The following is a 16,765-nucleotide window of genomic DNA, read 5'->3' as shown; positions in this document are numbered from 1 at the left end:
TGTACTTGCCTTGTGGTTTAGGGTAATGTAGAGAACATTAATGCTTCCCTGTCAGTTTAGGATGATAAAAGGGTTCATTTTTATTTCCTTTGTGATCTAGGGTACTGGAGGTGTTATTATTTGCTTCCCTGGTGGTATAGGGTAGTGGATCAGTTAATGTTTACCTTCCTTTGGTGATATAGGGTGCAGAAGGGGTTTTTAATTGCATCCCTGGTGGTCTGGAGAGATTAATATTTACTTGCCTTGTGGTGTAGGGTAATGCAGAAAATATTATAGATTCCCTGGTGGTCTAGAGTGATAAAAGGGTTAATTTCTCCTCCACTTGTAATCTTGGAGAGATTAATATTTGCTTTCCTGGTGGTCTGGATAGATTACAGTTTACTTGCCTGTTGGTTTAGGGTAATGTAGAGAACATTATTGCTTCCCTGGTGGTCTAGGGTGATAAAAGGGTTAATTTTTACTTTTTCTTGCAATCAGGAGTACTGGTGGGATTATTATTTGCTCCTCTGGTGGTCTAGGATGATGGAGAGGTGGTCTAGATTAATGGTGGTGCTATTCGCTTCCTTGGCAATATCGGGTGCTGAATGGGGTTTGATTTGCATCCCTTGTGGTCTAGAGGGATTGATATTTACCTGCCTTGTGGTTTAGGGTAATGTAGAAAATATTATAACTTCCCTGGTGGTCTAGGGTGATAAAACTTCTTCTCTAGTGGTCTTGGGTACTGGAGAGATGAGGGAATAGCTGCCTTCCCTTGTGGTCTAGGGGACTGACCGGGTTTTATTTGCATCCCTGGTGGTCTGGAGCGATTAATATTTACTTGCCTTGTAGTACAGGTAATGTAGAGAATAGCTTCCCTGGTGATCTAGGGTGCTAAAAGGGATAACTTCTTCAATTGTAATCTTGGGTACTGGAGGGATTCATTTTTGCTTTCCTGGTGGTCTAGGGGGATAGTGGGGTTAATGCTACCTTCCCTTGTGGTCTAGGGTACCGTAGGGAATAATATTTGCTTCTTCAAGAGGGTAATAAAAGGGGTAATGGAGAGAATAATATAATAATGTAGACCTGGTGGTCTAGGGTAATAAAAGGGGTAATGGAGAGAATAATATAATAATGTAGACCTGGTGGTCTAGGGTAATAAAAGGGGTAACGGAGAGAATAATATAATAATATAGACCTGGTGGTCTAGGGTAATAAAAGGGGTAATGGAGAGAATAATATAATAATGTAGACCTGGTGGTCTAGGGTAATAAAAGGGGTAACGGAGAGAATAATATAATAATATAGACCTGGTGGTCTAGGGTAATAAAAGGGGTAACGGAGAGAATAATATAATAATATAGACCTGGTGGTCTAGGGTAATAAAAGGGGTAATGGAGAGAATAATATAATAATATAGACCTGGTGGTCTAGGGTAATAAAAGGGGTAACGGAGAGAATAATATAATAATATAGACCTGGTGGTCTAGGGTAATAAAAGGGGTAACGGAGAGAATAATATAATAATATAGACCTGGTGGTCTAGGGTAATAAAAGGGGTAACGGAGAGAATAATATAATAATATAGACCTGGTGGTCTAGGGTAATAAAAGGGGTAACGGAGAGAATAATATAATAATATAGACCTGGTGGTCTAGGGTAATAAAAGGGGTAATGGAGAGAATAATATAATAATGTAGACCTGGTGGTCTAGGGTAATAAAAGGGGTAACGGAGAGAGTAATATAATAATGTAGACCTGGTGGTCTAGGGTAATAAAAGGGGTAACGGAGAGAATAATATAATAATATAGACCTGGTGGTCTAGGGTAATAAAAGGGGTAACGGAGAGAATAATATAATAATATAGACCTGGTGGTCTAGGGTAATAAAAGGGGTAACGGAGAGAATAATATAATAATATAGACCTGGTGGTCTAGGGTAATAAAAGGGGTAACAGAGAGAATAATATAATAATATAGACCTGGTGGTCTAGGGTAATAAAAGGGGTAACGGAGAGAATAATATAATAATGTAGACCTGGTGGTCTAGGGTAATAAAAGGGGTAACGGAGAGAATAATATAGACCTGGTGGTCTAGGGTAATGAAAGGGACATTCCTCTTTTTCTTGGTGAATTTGAAAGGCGAGTTAAAGAGGTTATGGAGGATTTGAAAAACATGTCTGCATTCTATGAGAAACAGCACCACACCTGTCTACAGGTCATGTCTGGTATTGCAGCTCTGCATCTGAGCTGTAATATCACATACATCAAGGGTTAGAATTAACCCCTCCATTACCCTAGACCACCAGGGAAGCAATTTCAAACTCCCCATTACCCTATACTACCACTAATTGTAACCTCTTCATTACCCAAGAAAAGGAGGAATTAACCCCACGTCCATTACCCTAGACCAACACAGTAGTAACTCCTTCATTACCCTAGACCGGCAGGGAATTATTAACTCCTTCATTACCATAGATCACCAGGGAATAATTAACCCCTCCAATGCCCTAGACCACAAAGAGAATCAATATTTTATTATTATTAAGAATTTTATCATCATTATAAAGAACCATTAAGTCCAAGGCAATGTTCCTCAGATCACCAGGGAACGAAGAATTAACCCCCTCCATTACCTTAGACCACCACAAAGGTAATCCGTTCATTATCCCAGACCAGAAGTGAAGATTACTCTACAGGGAAGCAAGTATTAACCCTAGACCATAAGAGAGAGGAAAGAACCCCTCCATTACTCTAGGCCACCAGGGAAGTAATAGAGGTTTCTTCCATTTTTCGAGACCACTTGGGAAGGCGGAATTAATATCTCCATTACCTTAGATCATCATCAAGGGTAATCCCTTCATTATTCTAGATAACAGGGGGAGAATTACTCTAGACCACCAGGGAAGCAACATTAAGACCACTAGCAAGGAAAGAATTAACTCCTCCATTACACTACAGCACTAAGGAAGCAAATACTAAAGACTCCAGAACCTTAGATCACAATGGAAAGAGGAATTAGCTCCCCTTCCCTTTACCCTAGACCACCAGGGGTAATAGGTTTCCAGAGAGGACTTTTTTTTGCTTATGTCGCCATTTTCCGAGACCCGTAGCGTCTCCATTTTTCGGGATCTGGGGCCGGGTGAGGGCTTATTTTTTGCCCCCTGAGCTGACGTTTTTATTGATACCATTTTGGGGCAGATCCGATGTTTTGATCGCCCGTTATTGTATTTTATTGCAATGTTGTGGTGGCCAAAAATCGCAATTCTGGCGTTTTGATCCTTTTCTCGTTACGCCGTTTAACGATCAGATTCATTTATTATATAATTTTGATTGATCGGGCGATTCTGAACGCAGCGATACCAAATAGGTGTATTTTTTATTTTCTACTTAATGGTGGAAAAGGTTTTTTATTATTTTAATTTTTTTAATTTCTCATTTTTTCCTGTATTTAATAGTCCCCTTAGGGGACTCGAAGCTGCGATTGTCTAATCGCTCGTTCTGTACGTAGCGGGGCATCAGCACTGCTCTGTGTAGTGAAAATTGAGGGGAAAAAAAATCCAAAAATCCCTCAAAAATTTTTTTTTTTTTTTTTTTTTTTAATTTTGATGTAAAATTTACCAAAATGTTACAGCGATGATCGCAACTGCTTTAATAATAATAATAATAATAATAATAATAATAATAATAATAAAAAAAATCAATGAAGTCATTACTAATAATAAAAGAATATAATTTTTTTTCTTCGCTGCCGTCTATATATAACATTATATAACTTCTGGCTGAGGAGCGCAGCAGCTTGATTTCTCATTTCATCTGTAAATGTCTGCCGGTATCTGACAGGTATCAATTTAGCTTGAAAGGACATAATCTGAGATTTCGCCCACGTTCCCAGTTTACTACAATGGCTTCTCTTCTTTCCAGTCTCACCATTAATATTAAAATGTAAAATGTATTTTTAAGTTAAAGTAATTCTTCACTGTCATTTTAAAGCAGATCTTGATGAGGCTGGTAGACTTACTATTTTAGAATGGGTGTTCAATCCGGATGTTAAAATGAGAATCTTAAAGTGTCCAGTTAAAGAGTGATGAAGAGTAAAGTCCAAGTGTATCCAGTCTCCGCCCACCCGGTCTGATTGACAGCTGCAGCTTGTACTGAGCAGTGAGAGAAGCAGAGACACTGAGGAGCTTGTTAGTTGGGCTAAGTGGATGGAGATACAGGAGTATCAGGGAGGAGGGACACTGAGGAGCTTGTTAGTTGGGCTAGGTGGATGGAGGTACAGCAGTATCAGGGAGGAGGGACACTGAGGAGCTGGTTAGTTGGGTTGATACAGGAGTATGAGGGAGGAGGGACATTGAGGAGCTTGTTAGTTGGGCTAAGTGGATGGAGGTACAGGAGTATCAGGGAGGAGGGACACTGAGAAGCTTGTTAGTTGGGCTAGATGGATGGAGGTACAGCAGAATCAGGGAGGAGGGACACTGAGGAGCTTGTTAGTTGGGCTAGGTACAGGAGTATCAGGGAGGAGGGACACTGAGAAGCTTGTTAGTTGGGCTAAGTGGATGGAGGTACAGGAGTATCAGGGAGGAGGGACACTGAGAAGCTTGTTAGTTGGGCTAGATGGATGGAGGTACAGCAGAATCAGGGAGGAGGGACACTGAGGAGCTTGTTAGTTGGGCTAGGTACAGGAGTATCAGGGAGGAGGGACACTGAGGAGCTTGTTAGTTGGGCTAGGTACAGGAGTATCAGGGAGGAGGGACACTGAGGAGCTTGTTAGTTGGGCTAGGTGGATGGAGGTACAGGAGTATGAGGGAGGAGAGACACTAAGCAGCTTGTTAGTTGGGCTAGATGGATGGAGGTACAGCAGAATCAGGGAGGAGGGACACTGAGGAGATTGTTAGTTGGGCTAGGTACAAGAGTATCAGGGAGGAGGGACACTGAGGAGCTTGTTAGTTGGGCTAGATGGATGGAGCTATGACAATATCAGGGAGGAGGGACACTGAGGAGCTGTCAATCTGGCAAGTTTGACAGTGATTCAGCAGCAGGGAGGTGGGTCATTGAGGAACTTGTTAGGCTAGGTGGACAGAGATCCAGCAGTAGAAGGGAGAGTGGACACGGAGGGGCTTGTCAGTAAGGCTAGGTGGTTGGACGTTCAGCAGTAGTGGGTAGGAGGGGCATTGAGAAGCTGTAAATCAGACTATATAAGTGGAGAGTCAGCAGTAAGGACACTGAGGAGCCTGTCAGTCAGGCTAGTTGGATGGAGGTACAGCAGTAGCAGGGAGGCGGGACATTGAGGAGCTGTCAATCAGGCTACGTAGATGAATATTAGTCAGCAGGGAAGAGGGACACTGAGGAGCTTATCATTCAAGCTAGGTGGACTGAGATACAGCAGTAGCAAGTAGCAGGGAAGGGAACACTGCGGAGCTTATCAGTTAGCCCAGGCGGAAAAGGGTTCGGCAGTATCAGGGAGGAGGGACACTGAGGAGCTTGTCAGGCAAGGTTGATGGAAATTTAGCAGCAAAAAGGAGGGACAGTGAGGAGCTAGTTATGCTTGGTGGTCAGCGGAGGATCGGGCAGAGAGTTGAGGCAGCAGGACACATGAGAGGCAATGTATTTTTTTTTTTAACCTTTCCAGTGCTTTAAAGTAAAGGAACCCGGCCATCATTTTCCTGGATTCTCACAAAGATAATTGCAAAAAAAAATTTAATTTGCTCATCACTGGGTCATACTCGATCGGTGGATGCGGCCAACCCAAAACTAATGTGTACGGCCACTTCTACACCACAACTGTGTACAGCATGCCGGGGATTTACGAGACCCGCACTCGAGTTTTTAACGTGACCGGTACTTTAAGCCAATTTAAATCACTAATCTAATAAATCTGTTGTTAATAGACACCTGCCATTAAAACATATTGCAGGCTTATATCAGATTTTGATATCCAATAAGCGTGGAAATAATTACAAACAAAAAAATACGTAATAAAAATCAAATAAAATTTAAAATAAATAATAATAATAAAATATAACAAATGGAATTTCACAGAAAATGTAAAATATATTACTGGCAATTTATATAAATCACATTCTAATAGGTTTGAGAATTCAACTTTGTAAAATCTACAATTTTAGATCATTAATGATCCATAAAGACAGAAATAATTCAAAAATATAATAAAAATTGTGCTTTTTCCACCCCCCCCCCGCCCCCATTGATAAAATTCCCTTTTGAGCCAATAATGGCCTCTTCGAAGCATAAACGTCTGTTCAGATTTGAAGTTAATTCTTGTATTGGTAAATATCAAACCATACTACCTGGAATTGATTTATAACAGTCTCGAGATATTGCTGCTACAGTGTATTGTGAGGTTCAGAAACACACAACGCTCCACATAGAAGTACATTCAAATAAAGTGTCACAGGCAGGAATCAAAGGGAAAAATAATGGTAGATATTAATCTACGTCCTTCATTGATGATTTGGGGAATTTAAAAAAAATAAAAAAAATAAACATAAAATAAAAAAAACTAGAAAATATACTTTATTTTTGCTTCGCTGGATTACATTAATCGTCCAAAAATTGTGTAAGTCAAAACAATTGGAATTTTTTTTTTTGGGGAATTTTTTGGCACTAGTAGGCAGGAGAAAGCGTCAATTCATTGGTGAAATTAATTTTAAAAATATTTTACAATTGGTCCAAAATTGCTCGAATGTTGCCAGGTTGATGCCACAACAGGAACGGAGGAAAAATAAAATGCTAAAAAATTTAAAAAAAAAAAAAAAAGTGTCGATGAGTTCCTTCTCTTTTGGGAATTGAAAGTAATAAAAATCATCCTACAGAACAAATTTTCAACTATTTAAAAATTTAGGGCCAAGACTTTCAATTTTACATAACAAAAAAAAAATATGTTTGTCATTCCCAGGTGAAAAAGTAGGCAGATATTGTTCTCTGCTCTCCGGAGTATTCAAATTTTTTTTCAATCCGACATATAGTTCCAAAGATATTGGCCTTTTTATGATCTTCACCAATCAGGGCCTTGCTCACAGGATCCTCAGGGGCGTGTCTTTTGTGAGCTCCGCCCTCGTAGTAAAGACTATAAAAATTAAAAAATATCTCTGGAACCGTAAGTCGGATTTGAAAAAAGAAAAAAAACAAAATACTCAGGGGAACGACGGGAATAAAATAAGATTAAAAAAATTAGACATTTTTGATTGGAAGAATTGCCAAAATTCAACTTTTCCTAGATATAGGAGTCTTGAAGTGCAATTTTCTATGGGATTGGACTCCACATAGACCACAGAACTTCTAGGAAATTGATCAGCTTAACCGGGAACTCAGCGAAAAATGTTATCATGCCGTTAAAATCAATGTGGGCCACAAAGGACCTGGTTACTGATGGATGGCGGAAAACAGTGAAACCGGGCCCAATCATCTTCGCATGTCCCGAATTCGCAAGGATCGTTTGCCAAAATGTTTTTTTTTTCCAAGAGAATATTATCTAATATCTACGTGTAGATTAGTTCAATATCTCATTTGCTCTGCATGGAAAAATAAGCAGTGACCTCCCTGTAAGAATTTTAGATTTTTTTTCCCCCGGTCTATAGCATTTCCGCTGCTGCACAGCGCAGGGACGGCTCTTTGTGTGCTAGCACGACTGTCTGCGCAGGCATTGAATGGCCCGTGTCATAGCAACAGACAGCCCCTGTGTTAATTGGCTCTTTCATCAACATTATAATAGGCGATGGGTCTAATGGACTCCCCCGACAAGTGCCAGAAAATCATAAGGTCAGGGGCGACTGCTAATAATAGTCCCGATTCATACAGGGAACTGATCATTCATCTCTCTGGAAATGCTGAAATTTTTTTTTTCAAAGGGATAAGGCACTGTGCACATCCTGTTTAAAAATAAATAAGAAATTATTATTAGTGAAAACCTAACAATAGGTCATATGTGAAGATTTCCAAATACAGGCAGTCCCCGTGTTACAAACTAGATTGATTCCCTAGTAACCTGAATTTTTAATGTTAGAGTTGGAAAAAAAAATGTACTTAAAAATACTCACCTCATCACTGATCTCTAAGGTCGTCCTACCGATCGCTTCCCGTTATCCGATCCTCCTCTTCTTATCGCATCTCTGGACTTTTCATTAGAGGCCAGAACTTCTGGCCACATCCTGGCTTCTGAGGCGTGACAGCAGAAAAAAAAAAAAAAGAGGACTGGATGACGGGTGGGCGGTGAGCAGCAGGGTGGCCGGAGAGATTGGAGATGAGTGGACTATAAGTTTTGGATTTTTTTACATCTTATGTTCGTAACTGACTCCTATGCAAGTCGGATGTTCGTTAGTCGGGAACAAAAACATTTTTTTTTTTGCCGTTCTACCAGGATACATTTGTAAAATTCTAAAACTTAGTGATTTTTCCAATTTTTTATTCTTTTTTTTGTTGTAATTCTGGGACATTTTACATTTTTTTTTGTAGAAAAATGTCAATCTATCTCAAGACTGGCAGTGGCAGCACCAGAAAAAAAGTCAATGGTATGGAGTAAGACCAAGTCCCGAAAAACCAATATAAGACCAAAAACATTAAGTCTGTGTAAGAATATCACGAAGGAATAATTTCTTCGTCCAATGGAATCCCTTCTATCTGGGTGGATTTTACTTAAAGGAACGGTAAGTTAAAAAACAAAAGTAGGTTCATAAGAAACCGTTACTACAGTGGTTTTCGAGTAGACCCAATGACACTGGGGGAAACATTTACTATACGCACAGGAGACTTCCTGCCCAATAACTCAACAACATGGCAACATTTCAACTGAATACCAAATTAAAAACAAATTTGGCCCGATATAAATATTTTTGAAAAGCCTACATGGACTTAGTTAATTAACTTAACATTTTTGGTGCAAAATTATCACTGAACCATAGGAGGAGTCAATCAGTACGTGCCGGAAAAGTAATGATGGCAAAGTTCTGATTGGCTGCTGTTGACTCGAGCAAGTGCGCAACTTTTCGAGTTAGTAAATTAGAAGGAAGTCTTCCCTTTAAAATGGGATCATTTATAGGACTCCTTTAATAAAGGGTACTTAGTAAGTCCATACGGTACCGCGCACCAAAAATAAAGCCAAAATTGACCTAAACAGATTGGTAAATTGACCGGGCCGGTCTGTCTGTCGTTGAGCTCTCTTGCCAATTTTGAAAATTTTTCAATTTCCAATGGTTTTACTGTTGGACCCTTTAAGCTTAATGGATATAAAACTCCTAAAACGATGTCGCCCTAACCCATAAATAGTGGCTGCTAAAAATCCGATCAAAAATTTTAGATATTTTTTTTCAAAATTACAATCCTGAATTTCGTCTCCGGAGAAAACAAAATTCAACTTTTAGAACCCTTCCTCCCCCTCCCTGACAAAAATCTCTAGCTAAACCTTCCCCCTCCCCGGAGCCCAAACATTAATTGTGCAGAATGGAAATTTTACAAAAATATGGAAATGTGGTTTTTCAAAAATTTTTCTTTTTGAATTCTGCATAAAATTTGGAGAGACTTTACTTACTTAAAGGCAGAACTTTCATTCGAGGTGGTCAAAGTTTTACCGCTGGTTTGATGGTTAAGCCCAAACGGATTTAGGCGGAGTCATAAATGGGCGGAGCCCTACACCCAGAATGCACTGCTTTCTCTCGTTCGGTTATAGAAATCGATATATATATAAAAAAAAAAAAAAAGAACAACATAGAAATATTACTCCTGAGTGCGTTTGTGTTCAGTACAACATATTTCAGGGAGACCCACCACAAGGAATAACGAAAGTGCCCTCACAATTCTTGTGTCGGTGTCAGATCCGGTTCCTGTTTTTTCGGCGGGGCGGACTACCGTGCTCTTACTGGAGACGATGAGTGTTGGCACGTTGTAAAATTAACTCACTTCTGATTGGCTGCTGTGCACCGAGCTCCTGGATGTGGCCACGTGTGTGTTTTTTTTAGGCAAGTGGTTGACGTGTAAGACCTCGTACCGGCGGTTCTAAGGTGTCAACGGAGGCTTTGGAGAAGAACAGGATCCTTGACTGTCAAAACTAGTAGCTCTGCCCGGCATCTGGAAATACAGAATTTATTATGGTTTTATTTATAGTTTTTTATGTATTTGAGGTTTTGTTCAAAAATGTTAAAAAATATATATATTTAACCTCTTCACCCCCGAGCCGGTTTTCACCTTCATGACCAGGCAAAAATTTTACAATTCTGACCACTGTCACTTTATGAGGTAATTACTCTGGAACGCTTCAACGGATCCCCCTGACTCTGAGATTGTTTTTTCGTGACATATTGTACTTCATGATTGTGGTAAAATTTCTTCTATATCTCTTGCGTTTATTTGTGTAAAAAAAATGGAAATTTGGCAAAAATTTCGCAATTTTCAAGCTTTGAAGTTTTATGCCGTTAAATCAGTGAGTTATATCATAAGAAATAGTTAATAAATAACATTTCCCACATGTCTACTTTACATCAGCACAATTTTTGAACATTATTTTTTTCGTTAAGACGTTCGAAGGGTTAAACGTTGACCAGCGATTTATCATTTTTCCAACAAAATTTACAAAACCATTTTTTTTTTTTTTTTTAGGGACCACATCACATTTGAAGTGACTTTGTGAGTCTAAGTGACAGAAAATATCCAAAAGTGACATCATTCTAAAAACTGTACCCCTCAAGGTGCTCAAAACCACATTTAAGAAGTTTATGAACCCTTCAGGTGCTTCACAGGAATTCATAGAATGCGGAAGGAAAAAATTAACATTTAATTTTTTTTTTTCTTTTACAAAAATTTTACTTTAGGCCCATTTTTTTTTTATTTTCACTAGGGTAACAGGAGAAAATGGACCCCAAAATTTGTTGTGAAATTTCGACTGAGCACACAGATATCCGATATGTGGGGAAAAAACACTGGCCCCACGGTAGGGCTCGGAAGGGAAGGAGCGCCATTTAACTTTTTGAATGTAAAATTTGCTGGAATTATCAGCAGATGCCATGTTGGGTTTGGAGAGCCCCTGATGTGCCTTATCAGTGGAAACCCCCCACAAGTGACACCATTTTAGAAACTAGACCCCTCAAGGAACTTATCTAGATGTGCAGTGAGCACCTTGAGCCCCCAAGTGCTTCACAGAAGTTTATAATGTTAAGCCGTGAAAATAGAAAAAAAGAAAAATCACATTTTTTGCCACAAAAAAAAAAAGTTTCTTAGCCCCATATTTTGCATTTTCACAAGGGTAAGAGAAGAAAATAGACCCCAAAATATGTTGTGCAATTTCTTCTGAGCACGCAGATACCCCACATGTGGGGTAAAACTATTGTTTTGGCGCACGGCATGGCTCGGAAAGGAAGGAGTGACATTTTAAGATGCAGACTTTGATGGAATGGTCTGCGGGTGTCATGTCGCGTTTGGAGAGCCCCCGATGTGCCTAAACAGTGGAAACTCCCCCACAAGTGATCCTAATTTGGAAACTAGACGCCTCAGGGAATTCATCTAGAACGGGTGCTTCACAGAATTTGACGTTGAACCGAGAAAATTAAAAAAAAAAAATTCCCATAAAAATGTTGTTTTAGCCCCATTTTTTTTCATTTTCACAAGGATAGCAGGAGAAAATGGACCCCAAACTTTGTTGTGCACTTTCTCCGGAGTATGCTGATACCCCATACGTGGTCAAAAACTAACTTTGAGGCACAGTGCAAAGCTCAGAAGAGGAGAAGCGCCATATTGGAGTTCAGATTTTGCTGGACTGGTTTGACCGTGCCATGACACATTGGTAGAGCCCCTGAGGTGCCAGAACAGCAGAACCCCCCATAATAGACCCCCATCTTACAAACTACACCTCTCAATGAATTCATCTAGGAGTGCAGTGATCATATTGACACCACAGGTGGGTCACAGAATTTTATACTATTGGGCAGTTAAGCAAAAATAATTACATATTCACCACCATAATTTAGTTTTAGCCCCAGATTTTAAATTCTTCACACTGGGAAATGGGTAAAAATGGCAGCAAAATTGGTAACAAAATACCCCATACGTGGCTGTACAGTACTGCTTAGCCACACAGTGAGAATAGTTTGCAGACTCCATATACAGAGACCCTACGTGCTACAAGAGCAGAATCCCCCCTCAAGTGACCCTATTTTGGAAATTATACCCCTTTGGGAATTTTTCTACATTAATACAAAAAATATTTTAATTCATTATTTTACATATCCAAATGCAGGGACAGAACTTCCAACAAGTACAAAGAAAGTTATATTTAGTTATATATATTTTTTCTTATATATTTTGGACAAGCCCACCCCTCAAAAAAAAAAAATTTCCAAATTTTTTTTAATCCAAAGATTAATGAAAAAATAAATAAATAAGGTAAATATAAAACTGTCTTCCTGTATCAGGAAGTTCTGTATTTGTGAAAAAAATTGTAAATAAATAGATCTAACTTTTGTCTTACATAAGGAAGTTCTAGCTCTGCATTTGGGTTCATAAAAGTTATAAATAAAAATATATTTTTGTAATTTATTTTTTACTTTATTATTTTAGATGTCCGGATGCAGGGACAGAAGTTATGGGAAGTTATATTTACGTAATTTTTTTTAAATTCATTTATTTATTTTCTCAGTTGGGAAAAAGCCTTAAAAATTGAATATTTAAATAAATAGGGATTTTTAAAAAAAAAATTAATTTATAATTTTGGGATTTTTTTTATTTATTTAAATGTTGAATTTTAAGGCTTTGTCCAATATGAAAATAAATAAATAAATAAATAAATAAATAAAAGAACATTTGTGTTCCCCATGGGCTTGGGGAGGGGGTGAATATTCATGCCCTTTAATAGCGGGCACACGCGATCGCCCGGCAGCAGCAGGAGCCGCGCTGTGGATACACTGTGTGCCCTATTAATGAGCATGAAGTCACTGCACACAGTCTCGGTGCGGGGAGCAGTCATTTCCGGCAGCTGATCTCTCCTTGTGAGCCGCGTATGGCAGTGATGTTATGCGCGGCTCACATGGAGAGATCAGTGTGGGCAGACCGGACGCAGCGCTGGAGGAGAGAACAAAGGGGAGTAGGAGTGTTTATTTTTTTTATGTGCAGCATGATGGGGATTAAGGGGACCATGCATACCAGGATAAGGTTGAGGGGGGATCATACATACCAGAATAAGGATGAGGGGCCATACATACCAGGATAAGGATGAGGGGGATCATACATACCAGAATAAGGATGATGGGGGCCATACATACCAGGATAAGAAAAAGGGGGCCATACATACCAGGATAAGGATGAAGGGGATCATACATACCAGGATAAGGATGAAGGGAATCATACATACCAGGATAAGGATGAAGGGGATCATACATACCAGGATAAGGATGAAGGGGATCATACATACCAGGATAAGGATGAAGGGGATCATACATACCAGGATAGGGATGAGGGGGCCATACATACCAGGATAAGGATGAAGGGGCCATGCATACTAGGATAAGGATGAGGGAGCCATGCATACCAGGATAAGGATGAGGGGACCATGCATACCAGAATGAGGGATTGCTGTGCCATGCATACCAAGATAGGGATGAGGGGTGCCACGCATACCAGGATAAGGATGCAGGGACCATGCATACCAGGATAAGGATGAGGGTTGCCATGCATACCACGACAGGGATGAGAGTTGCCATGCATACCAGGACAGGGATGAGAGTTGCCATGCATACCAGGACAGGGATGAGAGTTGCCATGCATACCAGGATGGGGATTGCTGTGCCACGCATACCAGGATAGGGATGAGGGGTGCCATGCATACCAGGATGGGGATTGCTGTGCCATGCATACCAGGATAAGGATGAGGGGTGCCATGCATATCAGGATGGAGGGGTGCCATGCATATCAGGATGGAGGGGTGCCATGCATATCAGGATGGAGGGGTGCCATGCATACCAGGATGGAGGGGTGCCATGCATACCAGGATGGAGGGGTGCCATGCATACCAGGATGGAGGGGTGCCATGCATACCAGGATGGGGATGGAGGCCACATATAATAGGAAGGGGGGGGCATATCTATCAGGATGGGGGATATTATCAGAATTGGGGGACATTACCCCTATACCAGTGTCAGCAGCAGACCAGCTCCCTCTTAACAGGGCATCATGACCATATTTTTTGCTTACATTTTTTTTTCTATTTTCCTCCTCTAAAACCTAGGTGTGTCTTATGGTCCGAAAAATATTATATATATATTTTTTATATATAATATATAGTTTTTGAAATAGGAAGAAAGTTATATTTACTTATATATTTTTTTTTATTTTAATTTTTTTATTTCGGGAAAAGCCTAAAAATTTAAATAAATATTTATTTTATTTTTTTTAGATTTTTTTTTTTTTATTTCGGGAAAATCCTTAACATTTTAAATAATAATAATAAAAAAAACAATGTAAAGTAAATGTAACTTTCTTCCGATTTCAAAAACTTCTGTCTCTGCATCCGGATATATACAAGAAAAAAAAAAAAATAATAATAATTTTTTATTTTGACCTATTTTAAATAATTTAAAAAAAAAAATCCCAAAAATAATAAATAATAATATAAATCCTAATCATTAAATCTAAAATTACTAAAAAGAACTAAATATATAAAAATAATATAAATCTATAAGTAAATATAACTTTCTACCTAAAAGTTCGGTCCTGGGTCCCAAACTCCGTCTTTAGCCAAAGTAATCATGTTACAACAGCCAATTTTCTAGTACAGTTATGGTTGTCTCCTCCCCTTTTTGTGGCTCCTCCCCATTCATTCCTCTCTGGATTTTTATGCAGTGGCTGAACTATTTAGTGGAAAATCTGAAAAATCTGATAAAAAAAAAAAGTTTAGGTAAAGTCAAAAGTTTTAATACCATGGGGTCTATTTATTTTTAAGAATTAACAAATATCAGACAATCAGATTTCAGCTTTAAGTTTTCAGGCCATTTTTGACCTATAGGAGCGATCTCAGGGGGTCTATGGGCAGAAGATCTACTTTTCTTTAGCACCACAAATTCAAGGAAATGGAAAGATGAAACGGTTAAATTAGTCACGGATGGAAAAAAGTTGACTTCTCGTTACCTCCACTAACGAGTGCCAGTGGGTAATTGGTTTTCTTGGGTATGCCAACATCTCGTTCCAGTGGTCTCTGCCGAGCCCCTCGGCATCCACTCCAGTTCTGCACACCCCGATCACTTCATTGTGTCCAACCCTGTAAGGAGAAGTCAGATCAAAATAATGAAAATCCGCGGCCAAAACATTCATCCTCCGAAGACCAATCCCCCGGGAGCCGCGCGAAAAACAAAGGATTAGAGGGGATCTCTAGAAATAAAAGGGAAATATCTCTTCATCTCAAATGACAAAGCTAATACCGATCATAATCCATCACGGCGATGGACAGGCTGACTTGGTCCATGTTCTCCGGAGGGATGTCGAATATGATGGCCTCGTTGTAGACCGGGTTTAAGGTGTTCTTCTTTGTGGTGGTTTTGCGTTTCTTCAATCTACGACCATCACACATCAGTGACACCTTCACATAAGGATCTGAGAGCAGAGCGAGGACGAGAGAGAAACACAGAGGAGAAAGGGTGATGGTAGTTATATTCCAGTACATAGGAGCAGTATTATAGTAGTTATATTCTTGTATATAGGGGGCAGTATTATAGTAGCTATATTCTTGCACATAGGGGGCAGTATTATAGTAGTTATATTCTTGTACATAGGAGCAGTATTATAGTAGTTATATTCTTGTACATAGGGGGCAGTATTATAGTAGTTATATTCTTGTACATAGGAGCAGTATTATAGTAGTTATATTCTTGTACATAGGGAGCAGTATTATAGTAGTTATGTTCTTGTACATAGGGGCAGTATTATAGTAGTTATATTCTTGTACATAGGGGCAGTATTATAGCAGTTATATTCCTGTACATAGGGGCAGTATTATAGTAGCTATATTCTTGTACATAGGAGCAGTATTATAGTAGTTATATTCTTGTACATAGGGGCAGTATTATAGTAGTTATATTCTTGTACATAGGAGCAAAATTATAGTAGTTATATTCTTGTACATAGGAGCAGTATTATATTAGTTATATTCTTGTACATAGGGGGCAGTATTATAGTAGTTATATTCTTGTACATAGGAGCAGTATTATAGTAGTTATATTCTTGTACATAGGGGCAGTATTATAGTAGTTATATTCTTGTACATAGTGGGCAGTATTATAGTAGTTATATTCTTGTACATAGGGGCAGTATTATAGTAGTTATATTCTTGCACATAGGGGGCAGTATTATAGTAGTTATATTCTTGTACATAGGGGGCAGTATTATAGTAGTTATATTCTTGTACATAGGAGCAGTATTATAGTAGTTATATTCTTGTACATAGGGGCAGTATTATAGTAGTTATATTCTTGTACATAGTGGGCAGTATTATAGTAGTTATATTCTTGTACATAGGGGCAGTATTATAGTAGTTATATTCTTGCACATAGGGGGCAGTATTATAGTAGTTATGTTCTTGTACATAGGGGCAGTATTATAGTAGTTATATTCTTGTACATAGGGGCAGTATTATAGTAGTTATATTCTTGTACATAGGGGCAGTATTATAGCAGTTATATTCCTGTACATAGGGGCAGTATTATAGTAGCTATATTCTTGTACATAGGAGCAGTATTATAGTAGTTATATTCTTGTACATAGGGGCAGTATTATAGTAGTTATATTCTTGTACATA

The 16,765-nt window shown here is 38.9% G+C and overlaps 1 protein-coding gene across 1 annotated transcript in view; it reads right to left on the bottom strand.

Annotated features, from left to right (window-relative positions):
• Positions 1–6,177: 6,177 nt before the first annotated feature.
• Positions 6,178–16,765, bottom strand: part of SYT10 (synaptotagmin 10) — a 64,289-nt gene continuing 53,701 nt past the window's right edge. The window contains exons 5-7 of the mRNA XM_073650367.1: positions 15,393–15,564; positions 15,103–15,232; positions 6,178–10,059 (exon numbers count right to left, since the gene is read on the bottom strand). Of these exons, the coding sequence (XP_073506468.1) occupies positions 9,988–10,059; positions 15,103–15,232; positions 15,393–15,564 (374 nt within the window). The 3' untranslated portion in view covers positions 6,178–9,987. The remainder of the gene's footprint in view (positions 10,060–15,102; positions 15,233–15,392; positions 15,565–16,765) is intronic.

The sequence above is a fragment of the Phyllobates terribilis genome, unplaced genomic scaffold (assembly GCF_046119375.1).
Source record: "Phyllobates terribilis strain yellow unplaced genomic scaffold, ASM4611937v1 Scaffold_10__3_contigs__length_209671492, whole genome shotgun sequence".
NCBI classification, from domain to species: domain Eukaryota; kingdom Metazoa; phylum Chordata; class Amphibia; order Anura; family Dendrobatidae; genus Phyllobates; species Phyllobates terribilis.
The sequence above is the reverse complement of the archived record's forward strand: the minus strand, read 5'-3'. Positions and strand labels throughout refer to the sequence as shown.